General features: G+C 44.5%; 2 protein-coding genes across 2 annotated transcripts in view; one reads left to right on the top strand and one right to left on the bottom strand.

Annotated features, from left to right (window-relative positions):
* Positions 1-21,929, top strand: part of RPRD1B (regulation of nuclear pre-mRNA domain containing 1B) — a 382,003-nt gene that overhangs the window by 51,132 nt on the left and 308,942 nt on the right. The window lies entirely within an intron of this gene.
* The window catches only part of TGM2 (transglutaminase 2), a 40,751-nt gene continuing 27,750 nt past the window's right edge, over positions 8,929-21,929 (bottom strand). Inside the window, exons 11-13 of the mRNA XM_075277447.1 lie at positions 15,008-15,168; positions 11,150-11,286; positions 8,929-9,439 (exon numbers count right to left, since the gene is read on the bottom strand). Coding sequence (XP_075133548.1) covers positions 9,283-9,439; positions 11,150-11,286; positions 15,008-15,168 — 455 coding nt within the window. The 3' untranslated portion in view covers positions 8,929-9,282. The remainder of the gene's footprint in view (positions 9,440-11,149; positions 11,287-15,007; positions 15,169-21,929) is intronic.

Below are 21,929 nucleotides of genomic sequence, written 5' to 3'. Positions count from 1 at the left end.
TTGCTAACTTCACATTTTCAGACCTCGGACACAGGGAAATTGTGTATGTCTGACAGATGGAGTGGTGCTTATTGCAGCAGGCTGGCAAGGATTAGACATGAACATCTCCATGTGTCCAAGGATTCGTTGAAGAAGAGCTGGTTGAGCGCTGGACGTCAGCCTGAAGGTTCTCATTATTGTACATCACATGGTCTTATGTCCTCACTTCGGACACGATTTCCGATTATTTTGTCTTCCTCCTGTTTTCTATTGAGGTACACGGAGGAATCGTATATTACAGAGAAATCTTATATACACTCCTCAAGATCAAAATGGTTGTAAGGAGCAAGCAGCCGGTGTCCCTAAGATCTGCAAATGATCGATTCTTCAAGCAGGTAGCTCCGATCTGTGGGGCAGAAAAAACAGATTTAAAGCAAAGTTTTTCATTGTCAAAAATGGGACCAAATGGTGAGGGGCGACTGTGCGAGGCCTTCTGTTATCACGAGTTGGTGCAAACGGGGAGATCACTACGTGCCTGGCACTGCTCAATGTGTCCTGTGGTTGGGACAACGGGAAGTGTGTGGAGGTGAATCTCTACAGACGGATCATCTGATTGGAAGAATCGTCCCCATTGATCCATCCTGTACCGCAAGAAATTGGACGCCACATCCCAAGCCTAGAGCGGCAAACAGTGTCGACACGAACCATCAGGGTGTTTGCACAACGTTGGGCTGTGAGCCAGACACCCAGCTATAGGTGGTCTATTGACGTCACTCCACCGCTCTATAAGGCTACAATGGTGTCCAGGAAAATGGCAATAATGGAATGAAGGCCTAACACCATGATACCAATGATACGACCATTTCTCCAAAGTGTCCCAAGAGACATTTTAAATGGGATGCCACTAGAGTGAGCAGTCTATGTGGTAAATGTGCCATCGTGGCCTGGAACGTCTTCCGGACTTGTCTTCTATCGAGCACATCTGGGATTTCATTTGTCAGCCATTGCAGAGGGAGTGATCAGCAGCCAATCTTCATGCCCAAGTGCATTCATCATGGCCTAACATTCCTCAGACAACCATTAATAACCTCATAGATACCCTGCCACGGTGTGTAAGTGCCTGTATTTATGCATGTGGTGCTCAGACTCCATCCTGCATAAGGCTCGGGTCACATCTGCGTTCGGGCCATTCTATTCCCCTCTCCACATGAAATATACATTTTTTTGCGCAGAAACCACATGGACCCCATTATAGTCTATGGGCTCTGCAGGCTTAGTTAGGTAACTGATTGATTTTTTTTTTTTTATGTGGATTAGTTTTCCGTTTTGGGGGATCTCCGAACGGAATCCCATGCGCAAATGTAAACTGGGCCTAAATCTGTGGGGTTTTTTTATTTTTTTTTTTAATCATTTGCATATCATTAGCATGTCTCCATACTGTGATGTCCAGAATCCCAAAACTTCCTTGATGATCCAGAAATGTAATAACTATACCAAGAAAGGCCTCCAGTAGGGTCTCCAAGGCTCACCTGTTGGGAATCGCTGATTTAGACGGCTATTCATATAAGGTTTGACAAACTTTTCCATGACCCCCCCCCCCCACTCCCAATTCCATCTCGCTCATTCATATAATACTCTATCTTGCATTTGCTGAGACATCTGGGCTAATGGAGTAATCTGAAGAACCTTCGACAACAGGTGCAGCATCTTAAAGTGCTAGCAGATCTATATATGAGGTTACAATTGTCAACACCCCCCCTCCCCAAATAAAAAGTATAGGCCGTCTAACCTTCCTGTGGTATGAGGAGACTGTGACCTTTCAGGCCATGTATAGATCTATCTCTGATCTTCATCACGTCCCAGAACGTCTCTCCACCACTTTGTTCTCAGGCATTTGCTTTCTTTGCTGTCCCATTAGATGTGATTTGGGTCTGTGCCTGGAAAATCCTTTGTCTTTCCAATCCCCTTAATGTGCAGAACAGCCAAGAAACAGGATAAAGCTGAGGGCAGGCTATAAGAATCTAAAGGAACTGGATCTTCATCCGTTTCCATTCATGTGAACAGAGGCAAATGTGGACATGTGTCCAGCTGATAAGATGACCTACAGCGAAAGCGAAGTGTGTGGAGAAATTATACCGTACGTGTCTGGTGCGAAACCGCCAGGGCAAAGTTATGTCTGGTAAAAGAGATCATTGGACTTCCTTCCTGCCTGAAACTTTCAGAACTTTCTTGTTGTACATTACCAATACCTTATAATGATTCTGGCTGTAGTTCACATAAAGCCTTAACATGGTCGTGAATTACCAGATATTTCTTTGAACATCCCTCATCTTTTTTATTTTTTTTAGTGGTCTACCATCAGATGTCTTAGGGCGGGTTCTCACCTGCGCCCGGTCTCTGCTTTGTGGGTTTCCGTCTTCTGCCGTCAGGAAACAGAAACCCGGCAGTCAGTGTTTGCCCGTGAGCGTTTTGTGGTCTCTGCGGCAAAACCGTTTGGTTTTTTTTTAACCGGTCACAAAGTCCTGCATGTCCGACCTTGTGTCCGGTTAAAAAAAAAAACTTTCATTGCGGAGACCACAAAACGATCACATGTGGACACTTTGCAAACCCCTTCAAATGAATGGGCTTGAAATGTGACTGCTGGTTTCCGTGTCCCATCCAGTTTCTCGGGCAGAAGACCGAAACCTGCAAAGCAAAGACCGGGCACGGAGGTGAACCCGCCCTCACACTCTATCTCTAGGAGTCCTGTCAGGATTTACTCTGCTTTTCACTGTGCCCCAAATCATATAAACCTATATATTGGAGCTCAGCTTCTCTCCTCTATCATATAACCCTATATATCACAGAGCTCAGCTTCTCTCCTCTATCATATAACCCTATATATCACAGAGCTCAGCTTCTCTCCTCTATCATATAACCCTATATATCACATAGCTCAGCTTCTCTCCTCTATCATATAACCCTATATATCACATAGCTCAGCTTCTCTCCTCCATCATATAGCCCTATATATCACAGAGCTCAGCTTCTCTCCTCTAGCATATAACCCTATATATCACAGAGCTCAGCTTCTCTCCTCTGTCATATAACCCTATATATAACAGAGCTCAGCTTCTCTCCTCTATCATATACCCCTATATATCACAGAGCTCAGCGTCTCTCCTCTATCCTATAACCCTATATATCACAGAGCTCAGCTTCTCTCCTCTATCATATAACCTATATATCACAGAGCTCAGCTTCTCTCCTCTATCATATAACCCTATATATCACATAGCTCAGCTTCTCTCCTCCATCATATAGCCCTATATATCACAGAGCTCAGCTTCTCTCCTCTAGCATATAACCCTATATATCACAGAGCTCAGCTTCTCTCCTCTGTCATATAACCCTATATATAACAGAGCTCAGCTTCTCTCCTCTATCATATACCCCTATATATCACAGAGCTCAGCTTCTACTATTTTGGATCACAAAGCAGAGATATAGATCGCCCCTCCATCTATTATTATGGACTGAGGCTGAGATTCCTTGTGAGCCCCCCAGGACTATCCCCATTTTGCATAGTTTTAGATGCTCATTCTCTAACCAGCGGTATTAGACTTGTCTGCGCCTCCGTGCTTGTTGCAATCAGTTGTGTTCTACAGGGAGGAATAACTAATGTGTCTTCTCTCTACGATATGTAATTGGGGAATGTAAGTGCAGGGGTCACCTTGTGCTTCTTATCAGATAGAAGCCGCAGCCACTGAGGTTCTCCTTTTTACACTCCTGACATACAGCTGATTTTGCAGGCATTAGTTCCATCTGCTTTACATTTGCCCTGCAGATGCTGTCTGGGTTAGCCCTTATTCACACAACCATGTCTGTTTCTCAATCAGTCTTACATCTGTTCCCTGCCTGTTTGATCATTTTTGATGGCCGATTGTCATCCACTTTGTATTTAAAAAAATTACAACAACTGTGCCAAAAGGGACAAAAATAGAACGTCCGTTTTTTTTTGACAGACGTATAAAATGGTCCATCGATTAATAAAACAGACATGCCAATAGACTTCACGTCTTATCATTTTCAAAATGGCTGTATGATGGCAGTTTTTACCAAATCAAATCAAACAAACTTTATTTGCATGTCTGAATAGATATTTGGCATTGCTAAAGCTAGTAAAGTGGGGGGGGGGGGGAGTTGGATTCAGGTGGGTGAGTGGTGGGTGAGTGGTGGGTATGGGGCGGGGGGGGGGGGGGTTTGGGGTATAACAGTCCATGGAGTCTCATCTTCCCCTCGTTTGGTGACAGCTGGACACGTATTGGGCAGCGATCTCCTCAGTGGCCCCTTCTTCTCCCAGTAGGATGTAGAGTTTCCTCTTCTCTGCAGATATGAAGTCTGGGATGTGGGCAGAGAGTCTTTGGTAGTAGACGGCCCTCACAGCTGAGTATTTGGTGCAGTGTAGCAGGAAGTGGGTCTCGTCTTCTAGGGCCCCCTGGTCACAGTGCTGGCACAGTCTGTTCTCCCGTGGCCTTGCCAGGTGAATAATGTCTATTGTAGGGATTGGGTCTGGGGTCACAGTCTAGACATAGTATGAAGGCCGGTCTGGATTTATACACAAGTCTGATGTTGGGCTGGGTACTGGATTTATTCTGGTCCGGTCTCGGTTCTTAAAAATCAATTTTGGAATTTTACAAAAATGACATAAAAGGGGCACATTAGCATGTGAGATCTGCTATGGCGGCCTACTAGTCTCTTATGTAGGGGATAGTATTATGAAGGTATATGTAATAGAGCCAAGGGTAGACACAGGTAGCCGAGGGCCCCTGAGAAGAGTTACTATGGGCCCCGTGTAATCCAATAGTCTCTTCTAACCATCTACTAGTAGCTATGAGCTATGCAATGTGATCATCCCTTACAGGTAATCTAATAGCTGGTTTAGATGAGTGGGGGGCCCCATTATCTCCTGGGCCGCTGGTTCCACGCATAGTATGTTCACCCCTGGACGGAGCAAATCCTTTTTTTTTTTTTTTTTAAATAAAAGACAGATCCTTATAGAATACAAACAGCATGTTTCCATAAGGTATACGGGGGTCACTGTATAGTAGGCCCAAGCAGAGTATAAGACTATATTAAAGCATCATATAGCTTGAAATTATACAGAGCTTTAGTGTGTCTGTGTGCATGAGCCCCTATTCATATCCTGTATATACACAAAGAGGAATTTTTATATTTTTTTTGGCTTTGTTATTAATAATATACACCCAAGTTGAACGTTTGCACTGGGAGACTACTATATTATTCCAGAATTCCCCCACGTGCCCATAGGTTTATGTTTTTGGGTGGCCCTAACCATTATTTTATTGAACCAATATCCATACCTCCCAACCGTCCCGATTTCCGCGGGACATTCACAATTTTGGTGATGTGTTCCGCGTTCCCGGTTGGAGGGAGGTATGTCCCAATTTCAACTCAGATCTGCGTCTGGAGGACGCAGATCTGAGTTGAATACATACGCGACTAATGCAAGGAGCTGTCACAGCTCAGCTCCTTGCTTTGCCACTGCATTCCGGCTAGTGGCTGTGTAGGCGCAATGTGATGACATCACATCGCGCCCCTGTGTTAGCGAGACTGCGGAGAGAGGAGCGGGGGAGCGAGGAAAAGTTGAGTTTAAGTGGTTTATGTGTGTAGACATTGAGGGGGGACATGAAACTGGGAGCAGATGAAGGAGGGGACGACATGACACTGGGGGCAGAGATGGAGGGGATGACATGACACTGGGGGCAGAGATGGAGGGACATGAATCTGGGGGTAGAGATGGAGGGGACATGAAACTGGGGGTAGAGATGGAGGGGACATGAAACTGGGGGTAGAGATGGAGGGGACATGAATCTGAGGGCAGAGATGGAAGGACATGAAACTGGGGGTAGAGATGGAGGGACATGAATCTGGGGGTAGAGATGGAGGGGACGACATGACACTGGGGGCAGAGATGGAGGGGGCATGAAATTGGGGGTAGAGATGGAGGGGACATGAATCTGGGGGCAGAGATGGAGGGGACATGAATCTGGGGGCAGAGATGGAGGGACATGAATCTGGGGGAAGAGATGGGGGACATAAATCTGGGGGCAGAAATTTGGGACATGAATCTGGGGGCAGAGATGGAGGGGGGACATATAATTACGGGTGACTGTAGGAGGATTATACTGTGTGGGGGCACATGAAAAATGAATGAGAATGGGCGGAGTCAACATAAAAGTGGGTGGAGCTAAATTGACGTGGCGCACTACGCGTACCGCACATTTTGTCCCTCTTTCGGTTCTTCAAAAGTTGGGAGGTATGCATTATCTGACAGACTCACCTGTATCCTGTTTTTAGAAGAAGGATCCTGTTCTTCATTGACAATATATACTCTACAAAGCGAACGCATTATTTGCCCGTACAAACAAGAACACGAATAAGATCGATTCTAGTAACTATTAGGTTTCCATTCAAAAGAGCGTCTGGTTTGGAATTTCCAGTTTCTGGCCACACAGTGTGAACACTGGCAGAATCTCTTTGATTTGTATAAATCTCATCCACAATGCTTCTTCTGTAGATCGCAGTGGGTTAGCTGCCGGCGAGTTGACTACGGCTAACCTGCTGCGATCACACACCGTGTGACCCTGACCTAAAGTAATTTGTCACAGCTACGCCGTAACAAAAAATACCAACTATTGACGGAGACATAAAAGAACAGGTAGCGGCATATGATGGCATATTGAAATGAAGGGCGCACAGACTGGATGCATTATGTGATAGACTATTACTACATTAACACGATTGTCCACTTTGGATAATCTGTTTTTTTTTTTTTTTTGCTACAAGGGACTCAGAAAAATAGCTTCAATCTGCCAAGGAATCCGGAAGCCAGAGACGTATTCTCCTGCAGTGCAACAACAGGGAAAATGAAGCTCTGCATGGCACATGTTAAAGGGATCCTGTCGTCTTAAGCAAGGCAGCATGTTGTAAAGCAAGAGGTGTTGACAAGATTCTTATATGGTTGTCCAAGCAAATAGGTCTTGTAATTTATTCTGAGAAAACCCTGCTGGTTCCATGTTCAGACCAAGGCATAATGGTCACGATTGCAAGGGGTACAACCTTTATTGGGTATCAGAGAAGGGAGGTGGACCCACCGCAGACTCTGTACTGTACTCTGTGCTATACATACCAGAAGAAGTTAATTTAACCCTTTAAAGAGAAACTATCAGGTCGATTTGCATCACTAAACCACCTATAGGTCTTTATAGATAGGGGATTTAGGGTGCATTCACACGGAGTAAAATGGAGTGTAATTTGGAGTGTAATTTTTACACGTGTAAAAAATGTACACGTGTATTTTGGAGCGTTTTTTTTACATGTGGCGTTTACGGAACGTTTTTTGGAGCAAAATACGCGCATAAATTTTTTACACGTGTAAAAATTACTCCAGATTACACTCCATTTTACTCCATGTGAATGCACCCTCAGTGTCCCAAATTGCCCTGTTTTAAAGAGGACCTTTCATGTGCTCATCGATATGCGGTATTATATACTGCTAGAAAGTTGACAAAGCGCTCTGTCTGCTTTCTCAGTATGTGCCCCAGTGCAATTAATGAATTTGGGCACCAATATCTCTCCACTGTCAGAAGGGCTGGCCTTACAGCTTAGTGTCATCATTGGGCTATGAGGAACCCCCCCTACTCCCGGACTGTACTCAAACAGAGTTGTGATGTCGCTGGCATGTAAGGCCCACCTTTCTTACTAACTAACGACACCAATATCTCCAGCACCAGGGCTCATACCGGGAAATCCGACATTGCGCTGAATATATTACCACACATCGATGAGGACAAGTTCTCTTTAAATCCCTCTGTACCCTCATTCTAAATAAATAAACCTTTATACTTGCCTAGAGAGGAGTCTCATCGGACTCATCTATGGTGCTCCCGGCGCCTGCGCAGTTCTGCAGTGAAGCCGAGAACATTCACTTCACTGTGCAAATGCTGGAGGTACAGAGCAAGTGCACTGAAGACGCCATGTACTCCTCTGGTTTCAGTGAAGAACTGCGCTGGTGTGGATAGTACTGCAGGAGTATACTTTAATCACTATGGGACAGTATATTGCTGGGAGGCAGGGACTCCTCGTATCATACATAACTATACTGCTGTGCGTATAATGTGCGGGCTATACAGACCAAGTCTCAAGTACTGACCCAGTGGTGGGGAAGCAGCAGAGAGTCACTGAGACCACATCGCTGCCCAACTTTTGCACCCCTACACCTAGCTAATGGTAGTTCCAAGGCAAGACAATTTTCCCTTGATTACTAGACCTCGCAACCATCCAGCCCTCTCTTCTCCAGGCCAGGGGAACATTGTCTTGCTTGGCACTGGTCCATGGGGCAACAAAGATACAGATACAATGGCAAGCTCAATATGGCAAATCTATAGGTGGTCAGGGTAATGCATAGATATAACAATCCCTACCCTGGCACTCTATAGCCACTCTTTAACCCTTTATTAGCCACTATTTGCACAGAATAACCTTATACACAGTTGCAAATGGATCTTCTAAACCAGATGAGCCCTTTATTGGTGAAGCTGAATAACAATCCTCCATCTCCAGCGGTTACATCAGACGTGACATTGTGCATTACCGATGAGCTTGGAAACCTTGCTGAAAAATTTGGTGCTGAAGGGGATTTATTCTGGCGAGGCTTCAAGGTAATACTAGTTTCTAATAGACAAGGCCGTCCAAAAAGCATGCTTGTATTTTACTGGAGCCAAGCCTTCTGGTAACAAGCGCGTCCAAATGGGCTGCATCCAGACTTGGCTCCTGGTACCGCGCGTCTTCCAAGAACAGGCTTTGTGAAGGGAATAAAGATATACTATGGCTAGAGAGAGCAATGGAGAGGTCAGGACTAGTGAGAAGAAGACAACAGCAGGCGGATTCCTCGTCGTTTCTGTATAAATGATCTTTTAATGTCAGGATACAATGTGGTATTTACAACATCATAGTAACAAATCTGTACCCCACCCCCCTCCCCAATATAAATCAGAATATTCATAGTACTGGCAAGCAGGCAGGCAGCAGGTTACAGCGAGACGCAGGAGCTCTGGACGCTGCCTTAAGTCCTGGCTCCAAGGGCGAATAGCTTATAAGGCACAGGGCATATGTCAAGCTGCAGAGCCAGGAGTGTATACTTGTAAATATGGCCGCTTACGTGATAGAGCTTCTCACATTATAGGACTGGTATGTAACATTTGCTGTAGGTGAGGATCAGGTCCCTCTGCCGGGGAGGTTTCACTTAGGAAGGGGAGCGATGATAATGTTCCGATAACCTTTCACCCCTTGCAGATGGTTACTCTCAAAATCCACCACTAGCTTGCAAAGTCCAGACAACTGAGGCATGAGGTCCACTCGTACCTTGGCTTCCTGTCCTGGTTCTATACAGCCGTCTCTGTAACCAGATCAATAAGGGTTGGTTATATACTGAGTAACATTGGACTGACACTTAAAGGATATGCAATGTCTTAAAAGTGCCTGGACACTACCTCCACACCTGCGTTGGGTCTCCGTTCAGGGTTTCCATCCTCCATTCCGCTTTGAGAATGTGCAGAGACAACTCCTACAAGCAGGACTTTTCTCTCCACATTTTTCGGGCGAATAGTGTCAGACCCCATTATAGTCTATGGCAGGGGTAGGGAATGTACGGCTCTCCAGCTGTTGCAAAACTACAACTCCCAGCATGCATACTTGCTCTGCTGTTCTTGGAACCCCCATGGAAGGGAATGGAGCATGATGGGAGTTGTGGTTTCACAGCAGCTGGACAGCCGAAGGTTCCCTATCCCTGGTCTATGGGGTCCACAGGTTTCCACAAGTAACCACATTTTAAGCAGATTGGGATTCCGTTTTTCGGGATCTCCAAGTGTACCAGAAGATTGGAAACCCTAATGCAGTTGAGAGCCTTGAATCACTGGGAGACAGATTTTTTTTTTTTTTTACCAAAATTCTTAAAAAATGCATTTTAGAAAACATATCTTTGAGCAAAAACAAAACTGATTAAAAACTCTGCTTTAGGCTAAGGGTTCATTCACATCTGCGCCCGGGGTCTCTGTTATGCAGGTTTCCGTTTCCTGCACGAAACTGGGCAGAAGACAGAAACCTGCAGACATTTTTCAAACCCATTCAAATGAATGGATTTGAAAACTGTCCGGCCGTGAGCGCCGGTGAGTGTTTTGTGCTCTCCGCAGTGAAACCGGGTTTTTTTTAACCGGACACAAAGTCGGACATACAGGACTTTGTGTCCAATTAGCAAAAAAAACTGTCGCTACGCAGAGCACAAGACGCTCACGGCTGGACTCGGTCTGACAGGTTTCTGTCTTCGGTCAGCAGAAGATGGAAACCTGGGAACGGAGACCGGGCGCTGGTGTGAACCCAGAGTAAGGCACCATGTAACGAAACACAGCAAAAAACACTGCGGGAGAAAACGTAGCGAGAACTAATTTTTCATTGAGTTTTTGCTGAATTATTCTTACACTTTTTATTCCCCTATTAAATATTTGGGGAAAATTCTCCCGACTCCACAACTAAAATTAACATACGTTTTTTTTTAATTTCCGTAACGCGAGCCCTTAGCCTTAGAAAACCTCTTCAATAAAGCATCAAACACCAAAAGGATTTGCAGAAATTTGCACCAACTGTGACAGGTATTGCAGCTCAGCCCCAGTTATTTGAATGTGACCGAGCTGTAATACCAACCCCAGCCCCTGGGCAAGAGTGGCGCTGTTTCTCACAAAAAAAAGTAAACCCTTTCATCTAATTCTGAACGTTTTACGAAGTATAGGGAAAAATAATGTAGTGCCGTGTTAGCCAGAAAAAAATCCTGCAATATTTGATAGTTTTGTGTCAAAGAGACAAGTGTTGTAGCTATGATACCTTTGTTCGCTAACCAGGAAAATTACATTTGCAAGCTTTCAAAGCACAAAAGCTCCTTCTTTAGGCTTTTCATTTGGAAAAAACCTGAAAAGGATCCTTGTGCTTTGAAAGCTTGCAAATGCAATTTTTCTGCTTAACCAATAAAGATATCTTCATAGCTCCAATACTTTTGTCTTTCTGAACAATCCCATTAAACAGAAGGGATATTACAGCAACCATTCACCCTACTTACAGTTCCTTAACCACGATCCCATCGGTCAGGCCGGCTCCCTCCGCAGTGAAGCTGCATCCCTCCAGGGGTTCAGTTAGAGGATTTATAATGGAAAGTTCGGCAACCAACTTCTTTTGTTGTTTGGGCTCTCCCAGGACCTGTAAGAATCACAGCAGATCCCATTAGCAGAGGTAAGTCGCAGTTTTTGGGAAATCTATTTGGGTATAGATTCGGGAAACATGCTTTCTTTTGGAAACAGTGCCCCTCTCATTCGCAGGCTATTTCTGGTATTGCAGCTTAAGCCCATACAAAACAACAGAACTGAGCTGCAACATCGGACACAACTATGGATGTCATACAGTGAACTTTTCCAGTAAAGAGTTGGGATTGGGTCCTCCATTGGGTCAGCATGTCCCCTATTCTCTCTGATGCCATCTAGGCTGGAGGTAAACTCAGGTCAGGTGATTGCTGTGACCAATCAATGGCCTCAGTGGTCACACGTTGGGTTCTGATGATGTCACTACTGATACGTCATAAATACCCAACATTGGCTGCAGTAGTCACCTGAGCCTGGAGAGAATAGGGGACCTGCCAATAGAACAGAGGATTGGGCGTAGGGGACTATCACATTTTTTATTTTACACCACCCCTGTCCAACTGGGTTTACCCTTTATCCCTGACAACCCCTTTAAGGCTAAGGCTACAAGGCGACTTTTCATCTAATATTTGGCTGCTCAGGGAAAAACTTGAGTAGTTTGCTTGGATATGGTGGTAGCTGGCATGGCATGTTCCTTGGGTGCTCCTTGGGTGTTAGGAAATTGAGAGGGTATTTAGATGCAGGCCTTGGGGCAGCCACCTGGAATTAGCCCCGGGGGATGGGAGGAGTAGCTTCTATGCATATTTGGAGATATTCTGTTTTTTGCAGCATCTGGTTAGGTTTTGATGGATGACCTATTTGAAAACCGCCCACCCTTAATCTTGGACATGGGTCAGGTCTCAGACACTCAGCAGAAGGAATGACGTCGCTCGCTTATAATTACATGGATCTGACAAGTTCACTCAATGGAACATGTAGACCTGCCGATGTCAGTCCCTGCAGAGCAATCACTCAGCTTGATGTAGGTCATTATACTGTGAGGTCACGAACACGTAGGAAATCTTAATCTACACAGTCTTTGCTACAAAAACAGACTGTGCGGGTCCTCCTGGGGTCTGATTGACTTTATCCAGGTCCACCCAAGGAAATGGCCGGTAGACACGACAGAAGTGAAAAACAGCTGGAACCACTTAAGATTTGTACAAGTACTTGGAGGTTAATGATGTACATGTATGACAAGGTAGACAAGGAGTCACGGTGGTCTGACTGACAGCTGTCCTCCTCCACCAAGGGTAAGACTCAAAAATATCACCCCTAAGGCGCCATGATCCTTATTGGGGCTCCCCTTGTCAAACTTTATATTGTGCTGGGTAGTGCCCCAACAGCTCAATACCAATGGTGAATTCAGGAGCCAGAATGGGTCATCCTGCAGGGCTCAGACTGAGACAGCCGACTCGCCCCAAAAATACTGATAAGACTGGCTGGTTCTCGCCATGGTTTTCAGCTGCAATTCCCTGGCGCTGGTTTGGCTTTCAATATTTGCTATGCAAACCATGGCCAAACGTAGCTTTAATGGATATGCGGCGTATTTAAGACCTCCAGTGCAAGACACTTTGCGCTGCAGATTTCTTCTGACGTGTGTATGGGATTTGCTCACACCCTATTAGTACACGGATACTGTACATTTCAGCGGCTAACCTGCTACGAGCACGCCAGAGTGTCCCAGGCTTTAGACAGTTTTGCTAAATCTGCCCCAATATCTGTGGATTATTTTTTAGCTATACGAATACTGACTAGTAATACATCAGGGGATATTACTAAGTAAAGCAGACGTTAGAGTCTCTGGCGTAAATCCGTCTAATATCTGCAAGACAGACTTCATCCAGCAATTTCAGTAAAAAGAATGAACATACAGTCCTATGAAAAAGTTTGGGCACCCCTATTAATCTTAATCACTTTTAGTTCTAAATATTTTGGTATTTGCAACAGCCATTTCAGTTTGATATATCTAATAACTGATGGACACAGTAATATTTCAGGATTGTAATGAGGTTTATTGTACTAACAGAAAATGTGCAATATGCATTAAACCAAAATTTGACCGGTGCAAAAGTATGGGCACCTCAACAGAAAAGTGACATTAATATTTAGTAGATCCTCCTTTTGCAAAGATAACAGCCTCTAGTCGCTTCCTGTAGCTTTTAATCAGTTCCTGGATCCTGGATGAAGGGATTTTGGACAAACAATTCAAGTTCAGTTAAGTTAGATGGTCGCCGAGCATGGACAGCCCGCTTCAAATCATCCCACAGATGTTCAATGATATTCAGGTCTGGGGACTGGGATGGCCATTCCAGAACATTGTAATTGTTCCTCTGCATGAATGCCTGAGTCGATTTGGAGCGGTGTTTTGGATCATTGTCTTGCTGAAATATCCATCCCCGACGTAACTTCAACTTCGTCACTGATTCTTGAACATTATTCTCAAGAATCTGCTGATACTGAGTGGAATCCATGCGACTCTCAACTTTAACAAGATTCCCGGTGCCGGCATTGGCTACACAGCCCCAAAGCATGATGGAACCTCCACCAAATTTTACAGTGGGTAGCAAGTGTTTTTCTTGGAATGCTGTTTCTTTTTGGACGCCATGCATAACGCCATTTTTTTTTATAACCAAACAACTCAATCTTTGTTTCCAAAATGAAGTTGGCTTCTCCAAATGTGCTTTTTCATACCTCAGGCAACTCTATTTGTGGCGTACGTGCAGAAACGGCTTCTTTCTCATCACTCTCCCATACAGCTTCTCCTTGTGCAAAGTGCGCTGTATTGCTGACCGATGCACAGTGACACCATCTGCAGCAAGATGATGCTGCAGCTCTTTGGAGGTGGTCTGTGGATTGTCCTTGACTGTTCTCACCATTCTTCTTCTCTGCCTTTCTGATATTTTTCTTGGCCTGCCACTTCTGGGCTTAACAAGAACTGTCCCTGTGGTCTTCCATTTCCTTACTATGCTCCTCACAGTGGAAACTGACAGGTTAAATCTCTGAGACAACGTTTTGTATCCTTCCCCTGAACAACTATGTTGAACAATATTTGTTTTCAGATCATTTGAGAGCGGGCTGTCCATGTTCGGCGACCATCAAACTTAACTGAACTTGAATTGTTTTGTAGAAAGAAATGGTCCAAAATACCTTCATCCAGGATCCAGGAACTGATTAAAAGCTACAGGAAGCGACTAGAGGCTGTTATCTCTGCAAAAGGAGGAGCTACTAAATATTAATGTCACTTTTCTGTTGAGGTGCCCATATTTTTGCACCGGTCAAATTTTGGTTCAATGCATATTGCGCATTTTCTGTTAGTACAATAAACCTCATTTCAATCCTGAAATATTACTGTGTCCATCAGTTATTAGATATATCAAACTGAAATGGCTGCTGCAAACACCAAAATATTTAGAACTAAAAATGATTAAGATTAATAGGGGTGCCCAAACTTTTTCATAGGACTGTATAGCCTATGGAGTCCCTTGGGTAGCTGTCATAGAACGGAACTGGTTTTCCATCCTTATTATCCTCTGACGGACAGAACCTAGCCTAAGTACTTACTAGATTTACTGTATCGCACAGTGTGAGTCCTTGTGATAAATCTGGTGCATTATTAGACGGCCTGGTCTAGGATTACAATGTCTGACTATTGGACAGGACTAGTAAATCTGCTCCAGTGTATCCTACATGCCTGTCAAACTGATTGTATAAACCAATGATGATATTTCGGCTGGACTCACCCGCACTTTGACACTCGGGTTCTTCACATGAAGGTCTCTTACAGCAAGGAGAATGTCCTCAGTAGATTTATCATGGAGAAGAGCCACCACTTTGATCATGTTATCCTGGGTCAGAGTGCTGCCATACTTCTCATAGAGAACCTTCATGGGCACAGCCTTCTCTGCAGGGACAGTAAAGGACAGCGTTATATTAATGGTCAGTATAATAGGAGTATTATGTATGGACATCTGTCATACATTATCATTAGCGTTGCAAGTCTTCCCTTGTATGTTCTGCAGCATGACGCACGCCGGTACGATTACATCATCACATTGCAGGAGGAAGATCATTGTGAATGAGTTACATTGCCTCACATCAGAGAAGTCATGTCAATGGCCGGCTCATGTTACAGCGAGTCCTATGTGTAATGTATACGTACATAGGAGTTGTGGAGTGGAATACATACGTCTTATATATATATATATATATATATATATATATATATATATATCGTCAACACTGTCCCATATAGGGCTCACAATCTATTTGATTCCCTATCAGTATGTCTTTGGAGTGTGGGAGGAAACCGAAGTACCCGGAGGAAACCCACACAAACACGGGGAGAACATACAAACTCCTTGTAGATGTTGTCCTTGGCTATCATGGTTAACAGCCAGATGACATGGACACATGACAACCACTAAGGTACCGTTGTACAGACATAACTTGAAGCTCCTGGGCCTCAATGCAAAATCTGTACTGGCCCCCTACCTACCTTGTGCCATTTAGAATAGTGGTATATTTTGTGTGGCACAGGGACCTTTAGGCTAAGGCCCCACGTTGCGTCCCGCAGCAAAAACGTGTTGTGGAAAAAACCGCAGCAGCAACGCATTATGGTTCTTCCCACAGAGCTTTAGACAGAAAGTTTGAAGCATTTTCCTCCGCGGACTTGGTGTTTCAATTATACCTATGGGGAAACCATCGGCGTTTCTGTAGGTAAAATTGACATGCTGTGTAGCAGCTTTGTATATCGCAGTGTCCGCAGCGTGGTTTTTACCGCAAAGTGGGCATGGGATTCGCCAAAATCCCATCCACTTTGCCCTGACTGTTAAACGCTGCATTTGCACTATGTGGGGCCCCGGCTTTAGGCTATATTTACAAGGAGGACTTTGGCACTGATTTAGAGGCAGATTCATCCTCAAATGTAGTGCCAAATTCCAAAGATGGATGCCGAAAAATAAGCATTCTTGCCACAAGCTTGAGACGCTCAGCTGATTAGATCTACTTAACTTATCCTAGGCAGCAAGTAAAAGCAGCGGCTAGATAATGGATAGGAATATAAGGCTCAGGCCCTCCTAAGAGTCAAGGGCCTTGGTACCAACTTCTACTATTGCGCCCCCTTCGAAGGAATTGTAAGCGTGCTAAAGGTACGTTCACATAAACGTATACACTGCGACTATTCCTCTGCAATTTTGCAAAATATACAGTAACTGAAAGTGGATGAGACTTAAACAAATCTCCCCCACACGCTGTGCTAAAATACCTGCACTATAAAATTGACCTGCAGTCTAGATTGTAAGTCCACAGCGTGTCGGCGAATTTCACCTTCACAATGTATACGGGAAAACGTGCAGCACACCTGCAACCATTACACCATGAATTTCCCATCAAAGACTGGAAATCTGCGGCTTATCAGCCCCCCACGGACGTACCCCAGGAGTCACATGACTGAGCAGATCGCTTGCTGCTCGGCCTCGCCGCTTGCCCAGAATTTTTTCCTTCTTTTGTTCCAGACACAACACAGTAATAACCGTACGCACATTTCAGGACAAGCGGCCAGCAATGAGATCACGGCTATATTACAAGAAAAGATCCAAGTTAAACCCAAGTCTAAGTGATTTGTTACAGCGGCAGGAAAAAAAAAACGTAACTTCCCGAATGAATGAAATGAATGATGGCTGCCGGGACTGATATATTAGATAATAGGGCTCACAATCAATATGGCTGCAGCCTTGCGGAACGTTTACTGCCGGAACGTGAGCTAATACAACCACACGACCCATTCATATTACCGCGACGAATGTAAAACATCTCTGAAGAATGAGAAGAGTCAAAAAGGACGGTGGAAAACAAAAAGTGAAGAAGGGCAAGAAGCTACAAGGTGTCCAAAAAGGATGCATACAAAACAGGAGGGGCCTGTCCCTTTAAGACATCCACTGCACATTGCACTACTTACAGTATCTGTCAATATCTCTCCACAGTATAAACCTCTAGAGTCGGAACATAGATTTTTCTCGTAACATCTAAATCCCTTTGTAGTGACGTTCTCATTAACCCCTGAATGGCTTAGCGTTGTGCATTGGATAATAAGACTGATAGACAAGCCTCAGTGTCACACGTCTCAACGGGGATGGAGTCCAATCCTAAGCTACATAGGGCAGAGACAGATGTAAGAGAGTGAAAGGGATATAAAATAGAATGATAGACATCAATTCCCTCGCACAATTTATAGTCGATTTAACATATTTTCTCAGCCAGTGAGAGGCAAAGCCAAAATAGTAACCCAACAAATCTAAGACATGGCCAACAACAGTGCCACACTGGTCTACAGCTTGGTTGTGGTACTGCACTTCAGTAGAGTTGGACTGCAATACCAGACACAACCCATAGACAGATGTGGCGCTGTTTTTGAAAGAAAGTGAGACATATTTTTGTAATCCTGGACAATCCCTTTAAGGCCTAGATGTAAAGCAATATATAGTGTAGAAACCAGTCCTTTACTTTCACCAATATCAGCTTTACATTTGTATTTAGGAGTGTTACTTTTGGCCCCCGTACCAACATGACTGAAGGAGGTGCTATGATCATAAAGATACAGGTACTGAGGACGATATCCTCCCCATGTTGATACTCTCATACACACAACCGATTTTGTATTCAGATTGTCTTCTGTTTGTTCCGTTCCTTTCCGATTATGTTACAAAGCCTATTTGGTGTTACAGATCCGAGCCGCCCATTGAAGACAATGTCAACCAGACAACACTTGGAATCCAAAATCTTTTGTGTGTATGAAGTCTTAGGCTAGATTCTCATGCCGGAATTGAGAGTAGAATTTGAGGCAGTCCTATCCCTCAGATACCTCTCCAAATGGCAGTCCTGTGGATCCCATGGCGGATCACCAAGCAGAATTTCGGATTTGCTCATAGATTAGCTCCAGATAACAATGAGTGTTATCAAGTTGAGCCTCGCATTGCGGATTCTGCTGCTGAATATGTGAATCTGCCGAAAGATCAAGTCAGACAGCTTCTTACTAGAGATGAGCAAGTAGTACTCGATCGAGTAGGTATTCGATCGAATACTACGGTATTCGAAATACTTGTACTCGATCGAGTACCACTCGCTATTCGAATGTAAAAGTTCGATGCAGAACCAGCATTGATTGGCAGAATGCTATACAGTCGGCCAATCAACGTTGGTTCTTCTCCTACCTTTAAAAGTCTTCTCCGTGCAGCGTCCCCACGGCATCTTCTGGCTCTTCATTCACTCTGCCAGGCATCGGGCCTGGGCAGAGCCGACTGCGCATGTCCAGTAGTCCGTGCCTGGCAGAGTGAATTCAGAGCCGAAAGACGCAGCGGGGACGCTGCACGGAGAAGACTTCTCGGAGGATCCAGCCCGACCCTCACTCGTGGACTTGGTAAGTGTAATTTGATCGAAACGTTGCCAACCCCTGAAACGAGCATTTTCCCCCCACAGACTATAATAGGGTTCGATATTCGATTCGAGTAGTCGAATATTGAGGGGCTACTCGAAACAAATATCGAACCTCGAACATTTTACTGTTCGCTCATCTCTACTTCTTACATCATGCATAAAAGAAGTGTCCATCACTGCCTCCAGCTGGAAATTGGAGTTGATGTTGAGACAGAATCCACCTCCATATCGGCTACAAATTACACCGTGTGAACCTGGCCTTATATACTTAGCTCAGTGTGTCTGAACCAGAGTTTCTATAAACATGGTTAAGTGTCCCTTGAAGACAGAAAAAGCGACCACTTCTGGTAGGTATAGGCCAGATGGTGGGCTTCTCAGGAGGATCCAAAAATGGCAGTATGCCCCCATAGAAAAGGGGTTCGAAATAACATACTCCAGCTTCATTCATGAGGACTGAAGAGCCAAAGGTGAAGATCCCCCTGTAAACAGTATGTGTATTGTCTTGAGCCCCCAACCATGGCCCAAATTTAATACCACTGGTCTTCTCATATAGGACAGATGGACATTTTGCGCTCTTTCCATAGGCTGTAGGGATTAGATGTGCCGCAACACCCCTGGTGGTAAGGAGTCATCGTTTCAGTGACCAGGCCGTTCTCCAATTTGTAACACATAGTAGCAAGAAGTGGTATATAGCTATAAGGGGTGCAGAGGCAGCAATCACTACTGGCCCTGGAGCTTCAGGGGGGGCAAAACCCTCTCTACAAAATAGGACGCCACCAGTATTATAGATATCGCATGGTAAATGGGGGCCCGTTGCAAATTTTGCATCAAGGCCTTTGGTGACCACAGTGAAGACCCCTGACATTTCTACTAGACCTTCGTAAGGCCTTGTTCACAGACGGGCTTGAGGCTCTTCCTTTTACGCCAAGGCTCCATCATTTCTACTACTCATTGGTTGTGAAAGACGCCCCATGTATAAGATTGCTCTCAATCCTCCTGATACTTCTCAATCCCTCGGAGACATTTGTCTCGAAGATTGTGGGTTAGTACATGACAGATCACAGACGATTTCTCCTAATTACTCAGAACGTTCTTTCTCTTTCTCTTCCTTATTATTTTACATAAGTTTGTGTCACAGACAAAACAGAGATTGTAACTGGGGAAATGTGAACAGAGCCCTGGGGCACCGAATCCGTGATGTGCAATCTGCATTGATTTTCATTTACTGTTAAATGGGAAAATGTGAAGTGGAATAATATATAGAAATAGCAATAAACGGTATAGCTGCACCTAGGGGCACATTCACATGAAGGATCCTTAGCACATTAGCTTTTTGGCACAGATTTTATTGGTTGTGTGCCAAAACTGGGACTGAATCCAAAAAAAGAAATGAAATGTAAGTTTTTTACTTTATATATTTCCTCTTTTTAGGATCATCAGTGTATAAAAAAAACTGCGCTGTCCGGACAAGGTCTTAGAAAAACTAATTTGATGTCATCCATTAAAACATGTGTCAAGACAATTGGATAAGTTAAGAAAAAAAGATGGTAACTAGAGATGAGCGAACACTGTTTGGATCAGCCGAACCGAACAGCACGCTCCCATAGAAATGAATGGAAGCACCTGTGACGCCGGCCGGCCACCGGCAAAGTCAGCGTCACAGGTGCTTCCATTCATTTCTATGGGTGCGTGCTGTTCGGATCGGCTGATCCAAACAGTGTTCGCTCATCTCTAATGGTAACACTCGGAATGAAACTGATCTCCTTACAGCTATATTCACATTGGTGTACGTGTGGCAGTATTATATTCGATGTCAGCGAATGGGGCCTATTCATGTGATCGGACTGTCAAAATATGGGGCATGTCCTATTTTTGGCTGTTTTCACGTATCCCTCCATACGGTGATCCATGAAATGGGGGATCCATGAAAATGGGTGCAAGATGGCCAAGAAAAATGGACGTTTCTCACAATGCTTTGCACCTTGGTAGTCTGAATGTAGCCTTATACTATCTAGGGTAAGGTCCCAGTTAGGAGCCATCATACATGTTAGAGGGTCCAATTGCAGGGAACTTCCAATAATAATTAAAGTGGGGCCCCCATTCCTCAAGCAGGACAGGTGCGATGTGGCGTAGAGGTAGAGAGCTGTGGCCACATGTGTACTCCACATACAATTTTACTTGAAACCAAGCATTATTACGGATGGATCGGGGTTATAGGGTTATTCCACAAGGAGCATTTATCTACAGGATGAGTGATAAATGGATCATCACTAGGAGTCCCACTGCTGGGAATCCAACCGATCATTAGAACCCCCCTTCCAGAAGATTTTGACTGGAGCTCAGGTCACGCATGCGCAATGCTGCTCACGCATGTGCACTTCTACATTGTTCAAAGTCTATGGGATTGATGGCAATGACATCTATGACTACCACACCATTCGGACTCCTCCAGAATAGGCGCCAACGACTCCTGTTTTTAGAGATTGGTGGCCCCAGTTATCAGACATATATCACTTATGCTAGGTTCACACTAGCGTTCGGGGACTTCACCCCCAATTCCGCTTAAAATAGGCGGACTTTTCTCTCCGCTGATTTCAGTATCAAATCGGCGGAAACCAGGTAGTCTATGGGGTCTGAGTTTAACCACATTTTAAGTGGATAGTGTTTACGTTTTTGGGGTCCTCAAGTAGACCTAAAGATTGGAAACCTGAATACTAATGTTATCCTGTGGATAGTTTAGAAATATCAGAATACACAATCCCATTATTGTGTATTCTATAGCAGGAAGGTTGTAGTCTAAGGCCTGGTTCACATCTGCGCATGGTTTTCCATTCGGGGAGTCCGCTTGGGCAACCCCCGAATGGAAACCTAATCCACATAAAAAAGCAGTTACCTTAGGAAACCCACAGACCCCATAGACTATAATGGGGTCCATGTGGTTTCCGCACATAAAATGCTTTGTAACCTTCAGGGGCTATCTATGGGACTTCAAAAAAAAATTGTCAGAAAACATTGGTGTATAATTTAATAAGTCTGCCAGTGATCCTTTATGTCTAAACAATTAGACCCTACCATACTGTACATCCACCAGACCACAGAGACCGCTTTGTTTTTGGCAGAAGGTTTATCCCTGAGGTCCTCGCAAACAGCAGCAAATATGATGTCGTTCTGGCAATCTTCCTAGGAAATGATCCTTCTGGAAACACCAATAACGTTGCGCCCATTGTATAT

This window comes from Leptodactylus fuscus, chromosome 6, assembly GCF_031893055.1.
Source record: "Leptodactylus fuscus isolate aLepFus1 chromosome 6, aLepFus1.hap2, whole genome shotgun sequence".
Taxonomy (NCBI): Eukaryota; Metazoa; Chordata; class Amphibia; order Anura; family Leptodactylidae; genus Leptodactylus; species Leptodactylus fuscus.
Note: the sequence above shows the minus strand (reverse complement) of the source record. Positions and strands in the feature narration are given on the sequence as shown.